The sequence below is a fragment of the Conger conger genome, chromosome 7, assembly GCF_963514075.1.
Source record: "Conger conger chromosome 7, fConCon1.1, whole genome shotgun sequence".
NCBI lineage: Eukaryota > Metazoa > Chordata > Actinopteri > Anguilliformes > Congridae > Conger > Conger conger.
The window spans coordinates 14,847,968-14,865,810 of NC_083766.1; the positions used below are offsets into that span (position 1 = coordinate 14,847,968).

The 17,843-nt window shown below is 40.3% G+C and overlaps 1 protein-coding gene across 1 annotated transcript; it reads left to right on the top strand.

Moving 5' to 3' along the window:
• The first annotated feature begins 4,705 nt into the window (after positions 1 to 4,705).
• Positions 4,706 to 5,713, top strand: LOC133134047 (G-protein coupled receptor 12-like). Its single transcript, XM_061250426.1, has one exon. The coding sequence runs from the start codon at positions 4,706 to 4,708 to the stop codon at positions 5,711 to 5,713; it is 1,008 nt and encodes a 335-aa protein (XP_061106410.1).
• Positions 5,714 to 17,843: the final 12,130 nt, after the last annotated feature.

A 17,843-nucleotide genomic window follows, 5' to 3' on the forward strand; every position in this document is an offset into this window, starting at 1 on the left:
AAACTATAATAATGTATCCGGAATAAGAGTTTATGCCACCAAGAAATAGATGGTAATACACAGCCATGTTTTTCCCTGTAGATGTCTTTGAAAGCCAATGCATTTGCATTCACATGCATAGGCATGCCTAGGATGGACTGTTGAAAGGTGGACACACGGAGGTTGCAATTAAGCATGACCTATACACCACCCCCTGATGAGAAACAAGGTGTAGACACCAGGTGAAGAATAGTTATTTTTGGGCAGATGCTGTTACAGGCTACGTGCTCTCACACCTTGGGGAAATGGCCTGCCTGCCATAACTTACGGCTGTCTCGCTGCACGCTACAGAGAACCCAGCACAGCCAGACAGCGGGATGTCTGTTTTATTTATAGCACTCTTTACAAATCCCAGCTCCAAGATGCCTCTCATTCAGTCCTGTTCTCTTCTGTCTGCTCCTGTGACTGGTTACACCGTCTACAGAGTGCATGACAAACGCTGCACGGCAATTCGGTTGTTACTGCCAAAATTATCAATATTCTCGTTTCGAAAGGGGACCATACCTTCTGATAGAGATGAATTTGGGGGAAGACTGAGAGAGCAAGATGGACTCTCTGCTCCTTCTGCAATCAGTTGCCTTTGCACAAGTCCCTCAAAACCGTGTGATCAAATAACATCACGCCACCTGCACCGCCAGACAAAGAAGTTCTAGGACATGAGACAAAAATCAATGGGCAAGTTTGACTTCACTCACTATTTGGGTGTGAGGCGACATTTTGTATGATACAGTAGTAAAATACAGGAATAACATACAGCATACAGTAATAACACATTTTTTTGTGATTGTTGTGGTCATTAACACCCCCTCATCGGCACATAAATGCTTACAGGATATGACTGATGTTACTGGGTGTATTGAGAAAATGCAGGATGATGGAAGCCTGCACAGTCAAGCATAAATCTGAGGATGAATGAAGCAGCCTTGCTGAGGTGATGGGAAAGTGACAACAATGAACAGCCACCCACGCTCTTCATGGCATATGATTCATGTGAACATGGGAAGTCTACATATTCCAGCTGTAGCGGCTATTGTCGTTTGAATGAATCCAAAATGCGAGATCCAACATGCAATGAGCTTGACCATTGCTGGGATAGAATGGAAACGTTGTGCGGGAGGTTCCGTGACATATTTTAATTCTTCCAGAAGCAGGAGAAGATTATTTGTACGTCTGGTTGTATGTCACATAAGTCTCCCCCCATTTCTTGGAGGATACCTAATCAAAACAAACACACTGTTTTTATTATTCTGGCAATGGCAGTTGAGCATGCTCTGTTTCTAACAATGTCCTGTTAAACACAAAAAGGATGTCTTTCTGCAATGGACAAAAGCGATTAAAAGCAGCATATCAATGCATTCATTCTACTTATACTTTGTACTAGCAGCAACAGTTTTCTTAATCTTATAACACTTGTTACTGTCACTATAGTTGAGCATGTTATTTCAGTCATTTCCCACTGCATGAGATATTGGTTAACTGAATATATTATTTTCTAAATATTTTTTGTAACACCCAGCCTTAATTATTGCTTGGCTGCAATCGGTAATTAATATTTAATGGTAATAATCTGTTTGATTTCTTGGAGTTGAAATAGTATGATTTGTGTTGCAAAGATTATTTCAACAAAGTTATTTAAAGATTCGGAGCCTATACCTGCGTCTCTGTCTCGTTTGAGCCTCGGTTTACGCCTGCTCTTTAGAGCCAGAGAAATTTGACGCTCAAATCGGCCCTCATTAAGGACATAAACCTTAGTAAATTCAACTAAATACATAATCAGCCACCTGTATAATATCTCCGTCCTTTACTTGCGTGATCCACCCTTAAATGCATATGCATTAAGGAGAGAAGCGCACCTTGCGTTGACTCGCCTAGATCACACGCATACTGTGGTTCCAGCCCTGTGCACCAGTTTCATACATGACACCCATGTGTCCTGGGCAGAATGTGTCATATGTGCGTCTAAAAATCATTGCAAAACAGGACATTTGGCCCAAAGATGACCCCTGCCATATTTGACAGTAGGTATGAGGTGCTTCTCCTTGTAAGCATTCCATTTGGCTGCCAAACATGTTGATGGTGTGTATGGCCAAAACTTAAATTTTTGGTCTCATCTGACCATAGCACTCCTTTTCAGTCATAATTCCAATGATGTTTGGCAAACTCAAGATGCTTGGTTCTGATCATCTTCCTAACCATCTGTGGGGATAATTTGTACTTGCATCCTCTTCCTGGCAAGTTTACAACCATTCCATATGTTTTACACCTTTTTATTATTGCCCTGACAGTACTAAATTGTATGTTTAACCACCAATGTGTTTATATTTTTTACATTTTCTTTGTACCCACTAACCACTGTGATGGTCAATTACAATTGGTGTCTTCTGAATTGACAGTTCTTTGGCTTTTCCCATCTTGATGGTTGACAGAGGGATTTTACATGCTTTATTTTTACTCCAGTGATACAGGAATTGGTGTTGAATGAAACAATATAGTTTCTTTAGACTGAAATGTACAATATTAAGTAAAATTGTATTGCCAATTTCACTTTGTTTGATTTAATTTACAATAACTGTTAGGGGTTCCAATAATTTTGGCACCTGTGGTTTTCAGATAAAAATAGATTACTAATTAAAAAAACATTGACACATGAGAGTGAATATAATGAAATAAAAGTATGTACTTATCCCATATGTATAAATAACAATTTTCTATGTTGCTTATTATAGGAAACCTTTTTTATTCTTTTTTTTTTATTAAGGGTGCCAATAATTCTTGAGCCCAATGTATGGGGTGACATGGCTCGGGCAGTAAGAGCAGTGGTCTGGCAGTCGGAGGGTTGCCGGTTTGATCCCCCGCCCGGGCCGTGTCGAAGTGTCCCTGAGCAAGACACCTAACCCCCAAATGCTCCTGACGAGCTGGTTGGTGCCTTGCATGGCTGCCAATCGCCATCGGTGTGTGAGTGTGTGTATGAATGGGTGAATGCCAACCATTTACCATGTAATTACTGTTTCATGAATAACAACAATAGCAATAACAAGCTATGACGATTATAATAATAAAAATCATCATCATATTTTGACAAGCGATACATATATTTGACTTTTAGAATAATCTATCAGAAACAAAGTCTAGAAGTTATTTAAACATGATACTGCTGTAAAAGCGATTAGAAGGGTATTGATTGCAATGTTTTACTAGATATAGCTTTCAGATAGCTCTGCATAGTCATTGGTATTAACTACAGGGTGCACTATAGCCTAAGTTTATAACTGGGATATTCAGCTGTTGAAAATAACCTTGAGGACGAATGACACGATGCATGAAATTCCACCGGTATAGTTACTTCTGACATAATGATGATAGGCGCTATTGGTCTGATCGCATAGTCTCTTGTGTATAGCCTATAAGTGAACACTTTTGACGTCAGACGTGAGAACCACTGGTACGTCCAATGGGGTACAACACAAGACCGTCTCTGCTGGAAAATAGCTAACATATCAATGTTAACCAAGGAACAATACGTTCCTTCCGATCAGACTCTCCGAAAATAACGACGTGATCTGACGGCGGTGTGAACCCATATGGTGGAAGAACGAGGAACTGGTAATTTCTCCTCTCCCGTCACCTCTCTCTCACTCGCTCAGCGTTTCCATCCCCCTCTGCTGCTTTCTTGAATGTATTTGTCTGGCTGGGATATGCACACTTGAATGTTTTTTTTTTTTCTTCAAAATGCACACTTCAGTGCTTCTTGGCGGACGCTAAGATCGTTAGAGGATAAACTGCGCGGATGTTCCGGTTGGTGTTTCGTTTTACTTTCCCCGGACACATCGGTATTTTGATATTGGCTACTGTACTTATTACAAACTGTAGTATGTATTAGGCTGCAATCGGTACGTAAAGCGAATATTGTGACCAGGAATTGTACCATTGTATTGACTCTGTGACCTTTGTAGTCCTTTATTCGCGGTTGGCATATTGGTAATAATGCATGGTGAAAATTTGCGAATGATAGCATGCGCATGGTTTAAAATGTGGTCGATCGGCTTCTGTCTGTGAATGCTGGCAAGCATCAAAGAGAAAACAGATTTAAATTCAATATCTTCACACTGAGCAGTTCACTCGCACAAAATGCATAGCCTAGCTATATTTAATTGCAAAGGCTATTAGCCCTTATCATCTATCCTGCATGGTGTCAATAATAGGCAATTTATAATGCAGGGCAGATTCTCGTTTCATTGTTACTCATTGGCTACATGTCACTATTTTACGATTGGCTATTGGTTAATTACATATAAAGCATTCAGTTGATCAACGACAAGCCTTAGCCGACCGAAAAAACAATGCCGATAGAAAATCGTTAAGTCTGCACAAATCGGCCATTTTCATCTGAGAAAAGTGAAATATTTGGAGGCCTATTTCTAAGAACATTCTATTGCTACACTTGCAGTGAAACCAGTAGGCGTACAAAACATTTCTGTCCCTGCGTGGCGGTGCGTGTGTTTTGGGGAGTATAAATGACTGATACTCACACACCATCTCTCTCTCTCTCTCTCTCTCTCTCTCTCTCTCTCTCTCTCTCTCTCTCTCTCTCTCTCTCTCTCTCTCTCTCTCTCTCTCTGAACACTCACACCCCTTCCCTCCGCCTTTTCATCTCTCCCTCTCAGCTATGATTCACTCTCTTGCCGCAGCAATGAACAACCAACTCCAAAACACCTCTTCCTTGAACTCGGTAACCTTCAGTTTTGAAGATGGAAGGAACTCCTCGCCCGTTCGGACCGCTGAGCTGCAACCGATTGTAGTCAACCCCTGGGACGTTGCACTGTGCGTGACGGGAACCCTGATCTCCTGCGAAAACGCAATTGTAATCGCCATCATTTTTTACACGCCCGCACTCAGAGCCCCAATGTTCATTCTCATAGGAAGTCTTGCCTTTGCTGATCTGCTGGCTGGGCTCGGCCTCATACTGAATTTCATCTTCACCTACATGCTTAGTACGGAATTTGTACATTTGGTGTCAGCCGGACTGCTAATCGCTGCGTTTTCTGCCTCCGTACTAACCATCCTGGCGATCACAGTGGACCGGTACCTCTCCCTTTACAACGCGCTGACTTACCACACAGAGCGAACCGTGACATTCACCTACGTCATCCTGGTGCTCATCTGGCTGGTTTGCGTTGCACTGGGTATGTTGCCAGTTTTGGGATGGAACTGTCTGCAAGACGAGTTCACCTGCAGCATATGTCGACCAGTGACTAAAAACAATGCAGCCCTGCTGGCGGTAACTTTTTTGCTAATATTTGCCCTCATGATGCAGCTTTACTTGCAGATCTGCAAAATAGCTTTCAGGCACGCGCAACAGATCGCGGTGCAGCATCAATTTATGGCCACCTCCCACGCCTCCTCTACCACCAAAGGTGTCTCCACTCTCTCGGTCATTCTCGGCACCTTCGCGCTGTGCTGGATACCCTTTGCGATGTACTCCCTCGTGGCTGACTCTAGATACCCCATGGTCTACACATATGCCACTGTTCTACCGGCGACTTGCAGCTCAGCCATCAATCCTATAATTTATGCCTTCAGAAACCCCGACATCCAGAAATCCCTGTGGCTCGCGTGCTGCGGATGCGTTCCCTCCAACTTCTCCATGCGGCCAAGGATGTCAAGTGACGTGTAACTACGCATTTTCCCACTCATAGCGTGATTCGTGTCTTTCATATTTCTGAAACTCTGTTTTTGTTGTAAATTATACGTGCTCTCTGGGGTTTAATTGTTGTGAAGAGTTGTGAAGGTGTGAAGTATAAGACGGCATTCTCATAATGAGGTCCATAAAACAGGAGTTAGCCTATATCCACATGTATTCCAGTGGTAGCCTCTATTTCTGGCACAGAGGGGGACGTTATAGCCCACTTCCAGCACATGGGAACATTAATAAGAGCTATCGAGTGCTAATTTATTTAAACTCGTCGTTATATTGCGGAAGCCGAAATCTGCATTTATGAAAGTCTAAGCGTTTGATGTTGTGGTCGGAATTTCTTTAGAAAGGAAGAAGGGAAGGTTGCGTTTAAACCTGCCTCGGACCTGGCTGAGATAAGCAACCACACCATATTCTATAGTCGAAATACATAGGCTAAAGGAGGAGTGAACACTCAACTTAGAATGTTTATTTTTTATTTTTTATGTGATACAGATGTGATACTTACTGCCACTTGGGAGTTCCTCTGTTTCATTTTAGTGCTACAGCAAATGTCTGCCTTACAGGTCATATTGATATGATGACAATACAGTAGGCTACATCACGTTGCCTTGACATTCATCTGGTGATATCTACTGCACTGAATAGCCTTAATGGAAAATAAGAGATTGATTCGCTCTAAACACCCGTGACCTAGCCAAAATATGCATTTCAAATTAGCCAATGTGAGAATAGAAAATTACGCCCCTGAAGGGCAACGTATAATTTAATTACTGTTGAAATATAACATCCAAATAGCCTTTGTTTACATAACCATCGTAAAACTGCCCGTTTGAATTAAATGCTGTAACACCAGTCAAAATGTTACTACTGGAATACAGGGTTTTTCAGCCAGCAATTTTGGTGACAAGTATATAATTTATTCCGCCAAGTTTCTTCAGCACCACGGATAGCGTCCAGCGACTTTAACTTGTCTCTGGTTCCGACAGCTAGACGTGCCACTCTAGCTAGCACTTACATATCTATAAACAAATAATACAAACTAATATTCTATTTTGCACAAATTAACACGCTTCCTGTGGAAATACTCACAGTTTCAGCCAAAGCTATTTTCCGGTGAGCACGCTCAGACCTCAAATTATTCCAAGGCGACATTTAGTTATGGATTAGGAATCATGCCAGGCAGGCTCGCACACTACTGTATAACTTTCCTTGCATGTGTGTGACTGTCAGCTTGTAGTTTATTCATTTTACGTAAAGAAACGTGATTCGTAAATCGTTTAATATATTTGCAATACAGGAGGGAACATATTCTTGACAAGTTTATATAATTGAATGTAGAAAGCTTCTTCCTTGAAATGGTGGACGACCCGAGGAAATTTACCCGAAAGACGCACATTTTGTGAAACGTAGGTATATTAAATTCCGTTTTTCACTTTGAAAGAGGGAAGTCAGGGCAGTTGGCTATTGCTGACCGCCAATTTGAGAGGCAATTCTACTAATTGAATAAGTAGAAATGATTCAATTAGTTCACAGCTGTATCGCTTCCTTAGCACATGTCCCTTGGAGAATACCTTCATATTCGAAAGCGAGCATCCTGGCATTGCAGCGATCATTCTGGCTTTGCAGTATCTTAAAGGTACAATAGGTAATTTCAGACGTCCAACGGCCAAGAGGGGAATAGCAGCATCAAACACCTTCAAACCACAGCACTGTGTATCCCTCCCTCTTCTCTGTAAACGCGCTGACGTTGAAACTCCACCATTGGCTTTGGCAATTAGAACCAATTTTCAATCAATGAGCTTGAATTATTGTACAGTTATACAATGTTTTGGTACAGAGTGTCGGACCATAAACTGTATATTTTGAAACCCGAATTTAAGGACTATAAACACAGGCAGAGGGTGAGTCAACATCTGAGTGAGCCTTTTTCAATGATAGGAAGGGATTTACAATGGTCTTGTAACAATGTTCTAACACAAACGTCCTACCTATTGTACCTTTAAATTCTGAGGTTAATCTGAATGCGCTTATCAAATTGATAAAGTAGACGTCAAAAGAGTCAGTTTAATGTTTTCAGTAATTCTCTAAATTTCTTTTGTGGAGGGTTTTAGCAATATAACTATAACTGTATAACACATCATTGAGCTAGATGTAGCTAGTATGTGAACAGCCTACTACTGTACATTGTTGACACTAGCACCTGCATCATCCTGTGTTTCTACATTCGTTATACAGTATGAGACATTCTGCAAAATGTATCAAGTGTACTGTAAAACCAATCAAATGGCATTTCCTGATCATCACAAATGTGGTTAATTTGATATACTTCATAGAAACATTTATTTGCACCCTCATGAACCTACTGATTATTTTTCTTATTCTTATTATTGATATTATTTTATTATATTTTTAAAGAATTTGTCCTAATGTTTTATGTTGTATATCTGATTCGCACTGAGTTAAACAATGGTCTTAACTGCACCTAAACTGAGGTTACTCTGGCGCTCTCAGGTTTATGTGCATCGTAAAATCGGGTTTCAATTGGGCTGGTTTTAAAAACCACATGTTTTTAAACTGTATTACTTTAATTTTGCTTATATGACGTCCTCATATTAGGGTGAACCACAAAGTGATTCAATGCTTTTACCAAAAAAAGTGACATGAACTCAAACAAAACTTGATATCTCTGACAACTGGCGCACACAAGCTGATGTAGTACTTTTTAAAAATGATTTTTACATATTCAAAAGTGGACTTTTGTATTGACTATTAGGGGGGGCAAGGGAAGTAATCATTATGAGTATGCAAACAATCAGCAATTGTGTTATATGCGATCCTGCAAAGATAAATATATTTCTTTCAACTGTTGGTAAAATGGCTACTTTATGACATGCAGAATCTAAAGATATCTTCTGGCCTTATTTATGATACCTTGCAATAATGTATGATGTGTAATGTACTGTATGATGTATTGTCATGACAGAAATGCTCATTCATGTAAAAGCTAGCTAATTTGTTTGAAAAAGAAAATATAAGGGATATATTCATATATGTCAAAATGTGTAATTATCTTGACAAATGCTTTTCGCTGCCACTTCCTTGTATTTTAGTCCTTTTCTGCAAAACTGTATTTTGCAACGTATGTGTTTTTGTATGCTACATCAAAAGCATTCCATCACACGATAATAATATGCACATTTTGACATGTATAAAGAAATATGTACCTTATAGTGTTATATCTTTCAACATCGTCTTTTGTAAGGATCGGCAGCCTGCCCATTTCTGAGTGAAATATGTGACTGACAAGTTACGAAAGAAAAAAGGAAAGACTTAATGGACAAATTCACTTAAAGCCAAAAGGAGCGTGTGCAAAATGTATGTTGGATACAAAGGCCCAATCTTTGAATTATTGTACAACAACTGTTGTTCCATTCTCAATAGAAGATGTGGCAGGAACACAACATGACCCTAACCATCCAGGATCAGTTGTACTGTAGCGTATACTGTAGACAGACTTCAGAAATATTGGCACACTTAATAAAAATGAAGAAATGCTGCATATAATAAACAACATGGATCGTGATGCATATTTTATCTTCAAACATATGGGAAAATGATATACTTTATTTCATGTTTCAATGTTTTTTATTTAGTAATCTCTTTCTGAAAACCACAGTTACCAAAATTATTGGCACCCTTACAAATTATTGTAAATAAAATCAGACAAAGTGAAATTAGCTATCCAATTAAACTTAATTTAGATAATTTCAGCCTAAAGGAACCACATTGTGTCATTCCATCAGATCCTGTTGGAAAAAAAATCCCTTTGTCAACCATCACTATGGGAAAAGCCAAAGAACTGTCAATTCAGAAAACACAGATGGTAATTGATTGGTAATGGGTACAAAAATATACCCAAGAGAGAGTGCTATGGTCAGATGAGTTTTAAGTTTTGGCCATACACACCATTAACATGTTTAGCAGCAAAAAGGAATCCATACAAGGAGAAGCACCTCATACCTACTGTCAAATATGGGGATGGGTCAGTTATGTTTTGGAGATGTTTTGCTGCTAGGGGTCCAGGGGCACTATTTAAGATCATCGTCCAGGGAAGACCAGGGAATCTTGGCTGAAAATCTGGTTGCCTCTGCTAGGAAGCTGAGACTTGGCTGTAGGTAGATTGTCCAGCAGGACAATGACTCTAAACAAACATCAAAATCTACACAGAAATGGTGAAGTAAAAACAACAACCATGTTCTGCAATGGCCATCTCAGTCTCCAGACTTACAATATATCCCATGGAAATCCTGTGTTCTGAACTGAAGAGGGGAGTATCCCAAGGATGTCAATGATTCTGAAAAGTTCTGCATGGAAGGGCGGTCAAAATTCCATCTAAATGTGTTCTCTAACCTTATCACAAATTATGGGAAAAGATTCATGGCTGTCATCTTTGCCAGGGGTGTTTATGTAAAGTATTAAACCACCAGAGCCAATAATTGTGGAACCTGTTTTTGGGGGAAACATTTTTTTGGGGGGGAAAATGTAAGACTGATTTGAATTATTAATAAAGCACACTACTTTATACATGTTTGAAAATAAAGCTTACAGCATTTTTTGGTGCATATTTATCAAGGGTGCCATTAATTCTGGAGCCCACTGTATATGATTGTCTAAGGCACTATCCAACTGTCTGAAGGGGCACCAAACTAAGGAGAAAAAAAAAAAAGTGTTGCATCCCTGGTAGTCAGTCACAATCATATTCACCCCAAGATCCACTGCTCCCAGCACCCTGATCTACAATCTCTCCTACGATGGCCCAAAGGCTCGAGCCGAGCCTGTATGGACCATTGTGTACATTTTCACTCTTTACTTAAGCTAGTGGAATCCAGGGATAGTCACTGGATCATGGGTTGCTTTGTGGCATTCTGTATGTACTGTGTAATTGTCTGTGTGGATATTTTACCCTTAAAGGCCTGAAGTGTCCTGTGAGTGATGTCAGACTGCATTTGCTTAATCAGTGCATGTAGGAAATGAGTTCCTTGCTAACATGTGTATGATGTGATACTGGCACATATTACAGTTTTCTTAGTCAAGCCCTGATCCAATTTTCCTCAATGCCTTTCATAAAGAAATATATACACTCATCGAGCACTTTATTACACCTACATATTCATGCGATTATCTAATCAGCCAATTGTGTGGCAGCAGTGCAATGCATACAATCGTGTAGATACGGGTCAGGAGCTTCAGTTAATGTTCACATCAATCATCAGAATGGGGAAGAAATGTGATCTAAGTGACTTTGATCATGGAATGATTGTTGGTGGCAGACAGGGTGGTATGAGTATCTCAGAAACTGCTGATCTCCTGGGATTTTCACACACACTAGTCTCTAGAGTTTGCAACAAATGGTGCAACAAGCTAAACAAAATCTAGTGAGCAGCAGTTCTGCAAACAGAAATGCCTTGTTAATGGGAGATGTCAGAGGAGAATGGCCAGACTGGTCAAAGCTGATAGGAAGGTGACAGTAACACAAGTAACCACACATTACAACAGTGGTAGGCAGAAAAGCATCTCTGAACACATAAGGCAACATAAAAGTCTAATAAATACCAAATAAAGTGTTCACTGAATGTGTGTGTGTATATATATATATATATATATATATATATATATATATATATATATATATATATATATATAAAAATATCTAATATAAATACATTATATTTATTTCCACTGAGTTAAGAATTAAACATTTGACCTCTTTCTGTAGAAATGAGTGTTTCTGTAAAAATGAATTTCATTTTTGTTCTAGCCAAATTGTTCTGTCAAATGGTTCTGTATATAAGCATTATGTCCAAACTAACTGAAATGTAATTTGTCTTTACTTTTGGTGAAATCATGTCAGAAAAAATGAATCTTTTATTCATTTTGTGATTAGTGAGCTCCAGTACATAAAACAGTGGCCACTACTTAATTTCAAACATGCATCCAAACAGGGCAAACAGGTGTGGACCCAGAGTCTATTGTAAGGTTGTATGGTCATTTGAGATTGAGATGCACTGAATCTTAGAAGACCACAGAACACATGCAGTAACCCAATACTTAGCCATGATCATATAGTGGGAATTATGGGCATAGGATCAAATATGACACAACTGTGATAAGATTACCCCTGCCAATTCAATTTTGTTGCATATTGCAGTGTAAATATTCCTGAAAATGTCTAATCTGTGTATGATTTAAAAAAAACTTTTATTCTCTGATATATGTTTTCTACTAGTATGATAGTGAGCATATGTATGTGTGTGTGTGTATGTGTGTGTGTGTGTGTGTGTGTCTGTATCTGGCCCTTTAAAGTCCCTTTATTTACTGAACCTAAATAAAACAGTTCTATAGATCACATATACTGATGTTCTGTTGCCAGACTGCATTGGGATCTGGGATGTATTCAATTGAATTCATTGAGTCCTTAAAGTCTGTTCAGAAGTACCTCGTAGTTGGCATATGTTTTTTTCTTATAGTATGCAACATACACATAGCTAAATACACATCATAAGGGCATTGGTTCAATATTGTGCTTGTTCTGAGAGTGTGGGTGTTTGTTTGTGTGTGTGTGTGTGTGTGTGTGTGTGTGTGTGTGTGTGTGTGTGAGTGTGTGTGTGAGAGGGTTTCTTTGTTTAAAATAGAAAATACTCTAATGATCAGTTTTCTGAAATATGTATATATGGACAATGCAAGTCTTATTGTTCTGGATGAGAGTCAATATGAAATGTTTTCATTTGTTGTTTTTATTTCTTAAACTTTTTATATTTTTGTTTTTTTGGTTTGAGTGGGGGTGGGGGTTAAGGCTCATGATGTTCCATCTTTGCTTATGTTAAATTAATGGGAAAATATCAAATCAAATAGCAAATATAATATACTGTAAAAGAGTAGAGGATTCTGTAGAGGATTCAGTAAATAGTAGATGAATCAGCCCAAATGCTGTGAGCAAAAACTATGGCCAAGGGAGAGCTGGGATTTATTCTGCAACACAAAGACCATGAGCCTGCATCAAAACGAAGAGCATGAGTCTCTCTAATGGAGTATGTGCTGAGTCTAGCATTCAGTTTACCTTGCTGTGACGGTTCTGGACTGCACAGGGGTATCCTGGCCTGCTTACATGTTTGACAGATGGCAATATAGGAACAGAGGCTTCCTGTGGCGTATTTGCTGTGAGAGGAGAGGATAGAATAATATTTACCAAGGCTCATGTTCAGTCATGTGGCATTATATAGAGACACAGTGCTGGTGTACGGCAGCTAAGAGAACTCTTATTACAGTGTGAAGGTGTAAATATGGCAGTAGAGAGGCCTGAGCTCTCACTAGTGGCCACGATTTTACCTAGCTCCACAGACTGTGCTGTGTGTGCTACCAGTACACTCTGCTGGTAGAGGTATGAAAAGAAGCAGTGGACCATGTTGGCAGTCTTTCAGAGAGCCTTTGTTTCATTCAGACTGGAGCATTAGGACACAAATAAAGGAAGGTCATTGCAAAGACAGTCCCCATTTTGCTGGAACTCTCCCAAGGATAAATCCAGCACTTCTAAAAATACATCCAGAGACACAAGACAAAACTGTTCAATTTGCTCAAAATAGAGGCCTTACAAACCCAGCTTTGCACCATTAAAAGGCACAAAAAGCTTCAGCATTATGACTGAATCTATCCTCTGAAAAAATAACAGAGAATTATCTGTGAAAGATGCTCCCTCTTAATCTATTTCCAGTATTGTAATTGTATGTTTAACAATGTATCTGCTGGTAAAAGGCTCTACATCCAATTAACATTGATTTCGTTGTTGCCCAGTATAACCCCTAATAAGCTCTCTCCTCATCAAAGTCAGCACACAGGGGAGATAAATGTAAATCTTAGGAATGCTGTTTATTAATTAGAATTATAAATATTTTATTAAATGGTTCTGAGAATATGTCCTAGGGGGTGAGGGAACACTGGTTTATGATACTGTGACTAACCTTTCTTTTTTGTACAGTGAAAGTAAGTTTAATATTAGATTTAAGTACAATGCACTTTACAAAAGAAGGGACATGCTAAATATTGCACTGTGTTGAATGTATTCCTTGCTGGAAATAATTTATTTTTATTACTGTACATATACAGACAAGAACTTGACATTGTCAAATAAAACAAAAAATAAAATTAACTTGAAATCATTTGAACGATGTCCAATATTTGTATGATGTCCAGGGTGTAAATTGTGCCATAGGCGCAATTACTATAATGGCGTGGCTTTTATAGGTTTTAACTGCCTAACTCCAGTGCTGCTAACTTTCATTACCACAGCAGAGCTTTAAAGGGAACCATATAAATGATTAAGCGTCCAGCAATTGCATAACATTCTCCAGTCAAAGTGAATAAATGTTCTGTTCTTCTGTAGAACTGGCCTCCGTAAAAGTGTTATTAATCTGGGGGCTGCGGTGTGGTTCATCCTGTAAAGGCACTGTTCTAGTGCTTTCATTTTATTTTATTGACTGTGGCCAGAGGCATGAGGCAGCAGGTCACACACATGAGCTGTCTATGCTCAGCTGAATAAACATAACTTCCCTCCATGGCTAATTGTAACATTGCAATTTTACATTATGATATATGGAAATGCTTAGCCCACCGTCACGCAATGAAACTAGCACGTTTCTAAGATCTGATAGTTACATTACATGATGGGGGGGGTAAGTATTTCAGTTCCTTCAAGGTGTACGGATATAGTTCATCCATACCTCTCACTCAGGGACTCCAGGGCAATAGAGCCTTTGGCTCCGCCTGTGCTAACACAAGCTGATGGGCTGTAGGAACCTTAATGTGCTTAAGAAGGATAGCATACTTGTAAGGTTTAGGCCGGCTGGAGTGAGGCAGGGTGCCGAGAGCTAGGTGCAGCCCTACATACTGGGCTCTGACTTAAAGAAGTCTGGAAATGTTGGGCCCTCTATATTGAAAGGTGCTGGCATGTACATTACCGGGAGAGGCCCCGGGCTAAGTTGGCTGAGAAGGGTAGGCAGCAGCATGTGGGGGGTATCACCCTGACTGAGTAGTTGGAAGCCAAAGCAGTAGTTGCCAAAGCAGTTGGCTCTGCTTCATTAGCTTGTACTGGGGGCTTGGAGCACCAGGGTTATATGGTTGATACGGTCCTGGTTCCTGATCAGGAACTGCTCTCATAGGAGTGACCAGGAAGAAAAAAAAAAGAAAAGAAAAAAAACTTGCTGGCTTGGGGTGATTATATGAGGAGAGAGAAGCTTCATCTATCTCAAGCAGTGGGTTTGACAGCTTTGGCTGGCAGGTTTGGATGCCATCTAAGCATTTGGCTAGCACAGAGAATGAAAGGCTTTGTTGGCCTCAATTTTCCCTGGGTCTGGCTGGACCTGTTCTGTTGTGACACCCTTTAGGATGGTTGGGCTGAAACCTGAACTGAGAAATGGGCTGAGGACCTCAGGATGACCAAACCAAAGATTGAGAGGTGTGGTTCTGAAGAATACAACTATTAACTTTGCTTAGCTTTCTGAACTCCATGATACAGTTGCTGCCAAGGTCAGATTCAAAATCTTGACTGTGGTCTATGTTGCAATAAACCAACTGCTCTGGGAAAAAAAAAATCTGATGTCTGTGACTGTCCCAGGACAGATTTTCTGGGACGTCCATTTTTCATCGCCCCCGGTAGCTAACATCCAATGAGGGCAGCTCTCAGCCAGGAGGTGGCTTTACCTGCTGATCAAAATTGTGCCGCATGCCCCTGAGAGACTGACTGGAGAGGAGGGGGGTGGGTTTTTCACCACTGTATACATTCAAAATCTTTCTTTTGCCCAGATTCTGCTTGCACCCAAACATTGCCAGCTCCAGTTTTAAGTGAAATTGATCAACCCTAACTCTAACATCAGTTTGCTCTGTCAAGGTATCAGCACAGATCTGACAACATGCAACAGCCATGTACAATGCCAACTCTACGTTAAACAAAAGTGTCTCTATTGACTATTTACTGCACACACATGGTTGAAGACTTTGAGGGTTGTACTATTCAGGAACAGAACAAATGTATGTGCAATAAAAGCTAAGTTAAGAAAAGGATTTTTAAACTAGTGTGATCAATTGATCGATCCTGCAGTAAAGTGTATATTGAGTATGTGTGTATATTGCTATGCTCTCATTCATATATTCCTATTATTTGTAGCAGCAGATACATAGCCTACAGTATGTACCCATGTTCTACATGTTACTCAAGACGTGAGAACCACTGAGTTTTCTGGGGGCATCCCTTCCTGTGGATGTCAGAACGGTAGAGTCTCTGACCTCTTTCAAACGCAGACTGAAGACTCATCTCTTCAGGCTGCACCTTTCTCTCCCTAACTTACCACCATGAATAGCCTTATATATGCCAGACTATCATGGCACTTATATAGTTATATAGCTATTATATTGTTGTACTCAGGATATTCTAGCCACCAACTGTGGAATGCTAGTTTTAAGTTGATGTATTCTTCAAGGGTTCTGATTGTATCTGTATGGTCACACTAGGACTCGGAACCATACTGCCCTCTCAGGTCCTCTTCACACTTGTATTTGTGTTTGATCTGCACTTCGTTGTACGTCGCTCTGGATAAGAGCGTCTGCTAAATGCCTTGTAAGGTAATGTAATATAACATTGTGTGCTTTTTCTGTTGTGCACCTGGGATGCTTTTAAACGGGGAAATTCCAGCCTCCAACTCTGAATGGAACACAGCTCTGTTGTGTAGTTTTTGTTTTGTGAATTTGTAAATTACTTTGTATTTTCGTAAATTCTTTCCCGGCTGATGGCATTCTTACCGCAGAGGCAAAAAGTAAAATGAAATATGAAACTGTACATGGAATAGGAAGCTCCAGGATTCTCACATCCAAAGTTCATATCGCCAATACTGACTGGTCAACCTTTTATATTCTCTGTATGTATGTCCGGGGATAGTTTTCTGTTTCTGTTGCCACACAGTCTAATCATGGTATTTGCTATATATCTATGACAGTCCTTATTATATAGTACTGGAACATGTTGGCATAGTCAACGCAACACCACTGATTTTTTTATGGCTACATCTGGAGCTTGAACCACCTACCTTACAGGTCCTAGTCATTAATGCACAACAATCTGAGGTATTGCTCCTGGAACTCTCCATAAGACTATTCTCTCACCAAAATGACAGAAAGAACTTTAAACAACTTTTAAATATTATGCCAGGGGTTTCCCCAGGGATTTTCTGCTGCAAGCTGCTGCCATAGCAGCTTGTTGCCTGGGCAAACCCAAGGCTTTTTGACACAAAGTTTCCATTTTTGTTTGAGGGGTCGGTATTATCTTACCTAAGTGCCTAAGTGATACTCTTCCTGAAATAGGCCCATATAGAGACTTCCATCCATCCATTATCTGAACCCGCTTATCCCGAACAGGGTCGCAGGGGGCTGGAGCCTATCCCAGCATACATTGGGCGAAAGGCAGGAATACACCCTGGACAGGTCGCCAGTCCATCGCAGGGCACACACACCATTCACTCACACACTCATACCTATGGGCAATTTTAGACTCTCCAATCAGCCTAACCTGCATGTCTTTGGACTGTGGGAGGAAACCGGAGTACCCAGAGGAAACCCACGCAGACACGGGGAGAACATGCAAACTCCGCACAGAGAGGCCCCGGCCGACGGGGATTCGAACCCAGGACCTCCTTGCTGTGAGGCGGCAGTGCTACCCACTGCACCATCCGTGCCGCCCCATATAGAGACTTGAGAAATCAAAGTGAACTGATAAGAGAAAAGAGGGGGTGCGGGGGTGGGGTAGTTGCATCAGTTAGCACAAATTCAGGAATCTATAAAATGTGGATTGACATAATCTGTATAATTGACTGCAAAGGATGAGCTATCACCACAACAAAGATCAGCAACTCTGCAGAACATCGACGCCCCCCCCCCCCCTTCCCAGAAAAGTAAGTGTAAGCAGGTTTATACCAAGGTTTTGGAAGGGATACCATCATTCGCTCCTACTGCAGCCAAACCCTATCAGTGAAATATGCCACCTGATAAGCAACAGTCCATTGAACAG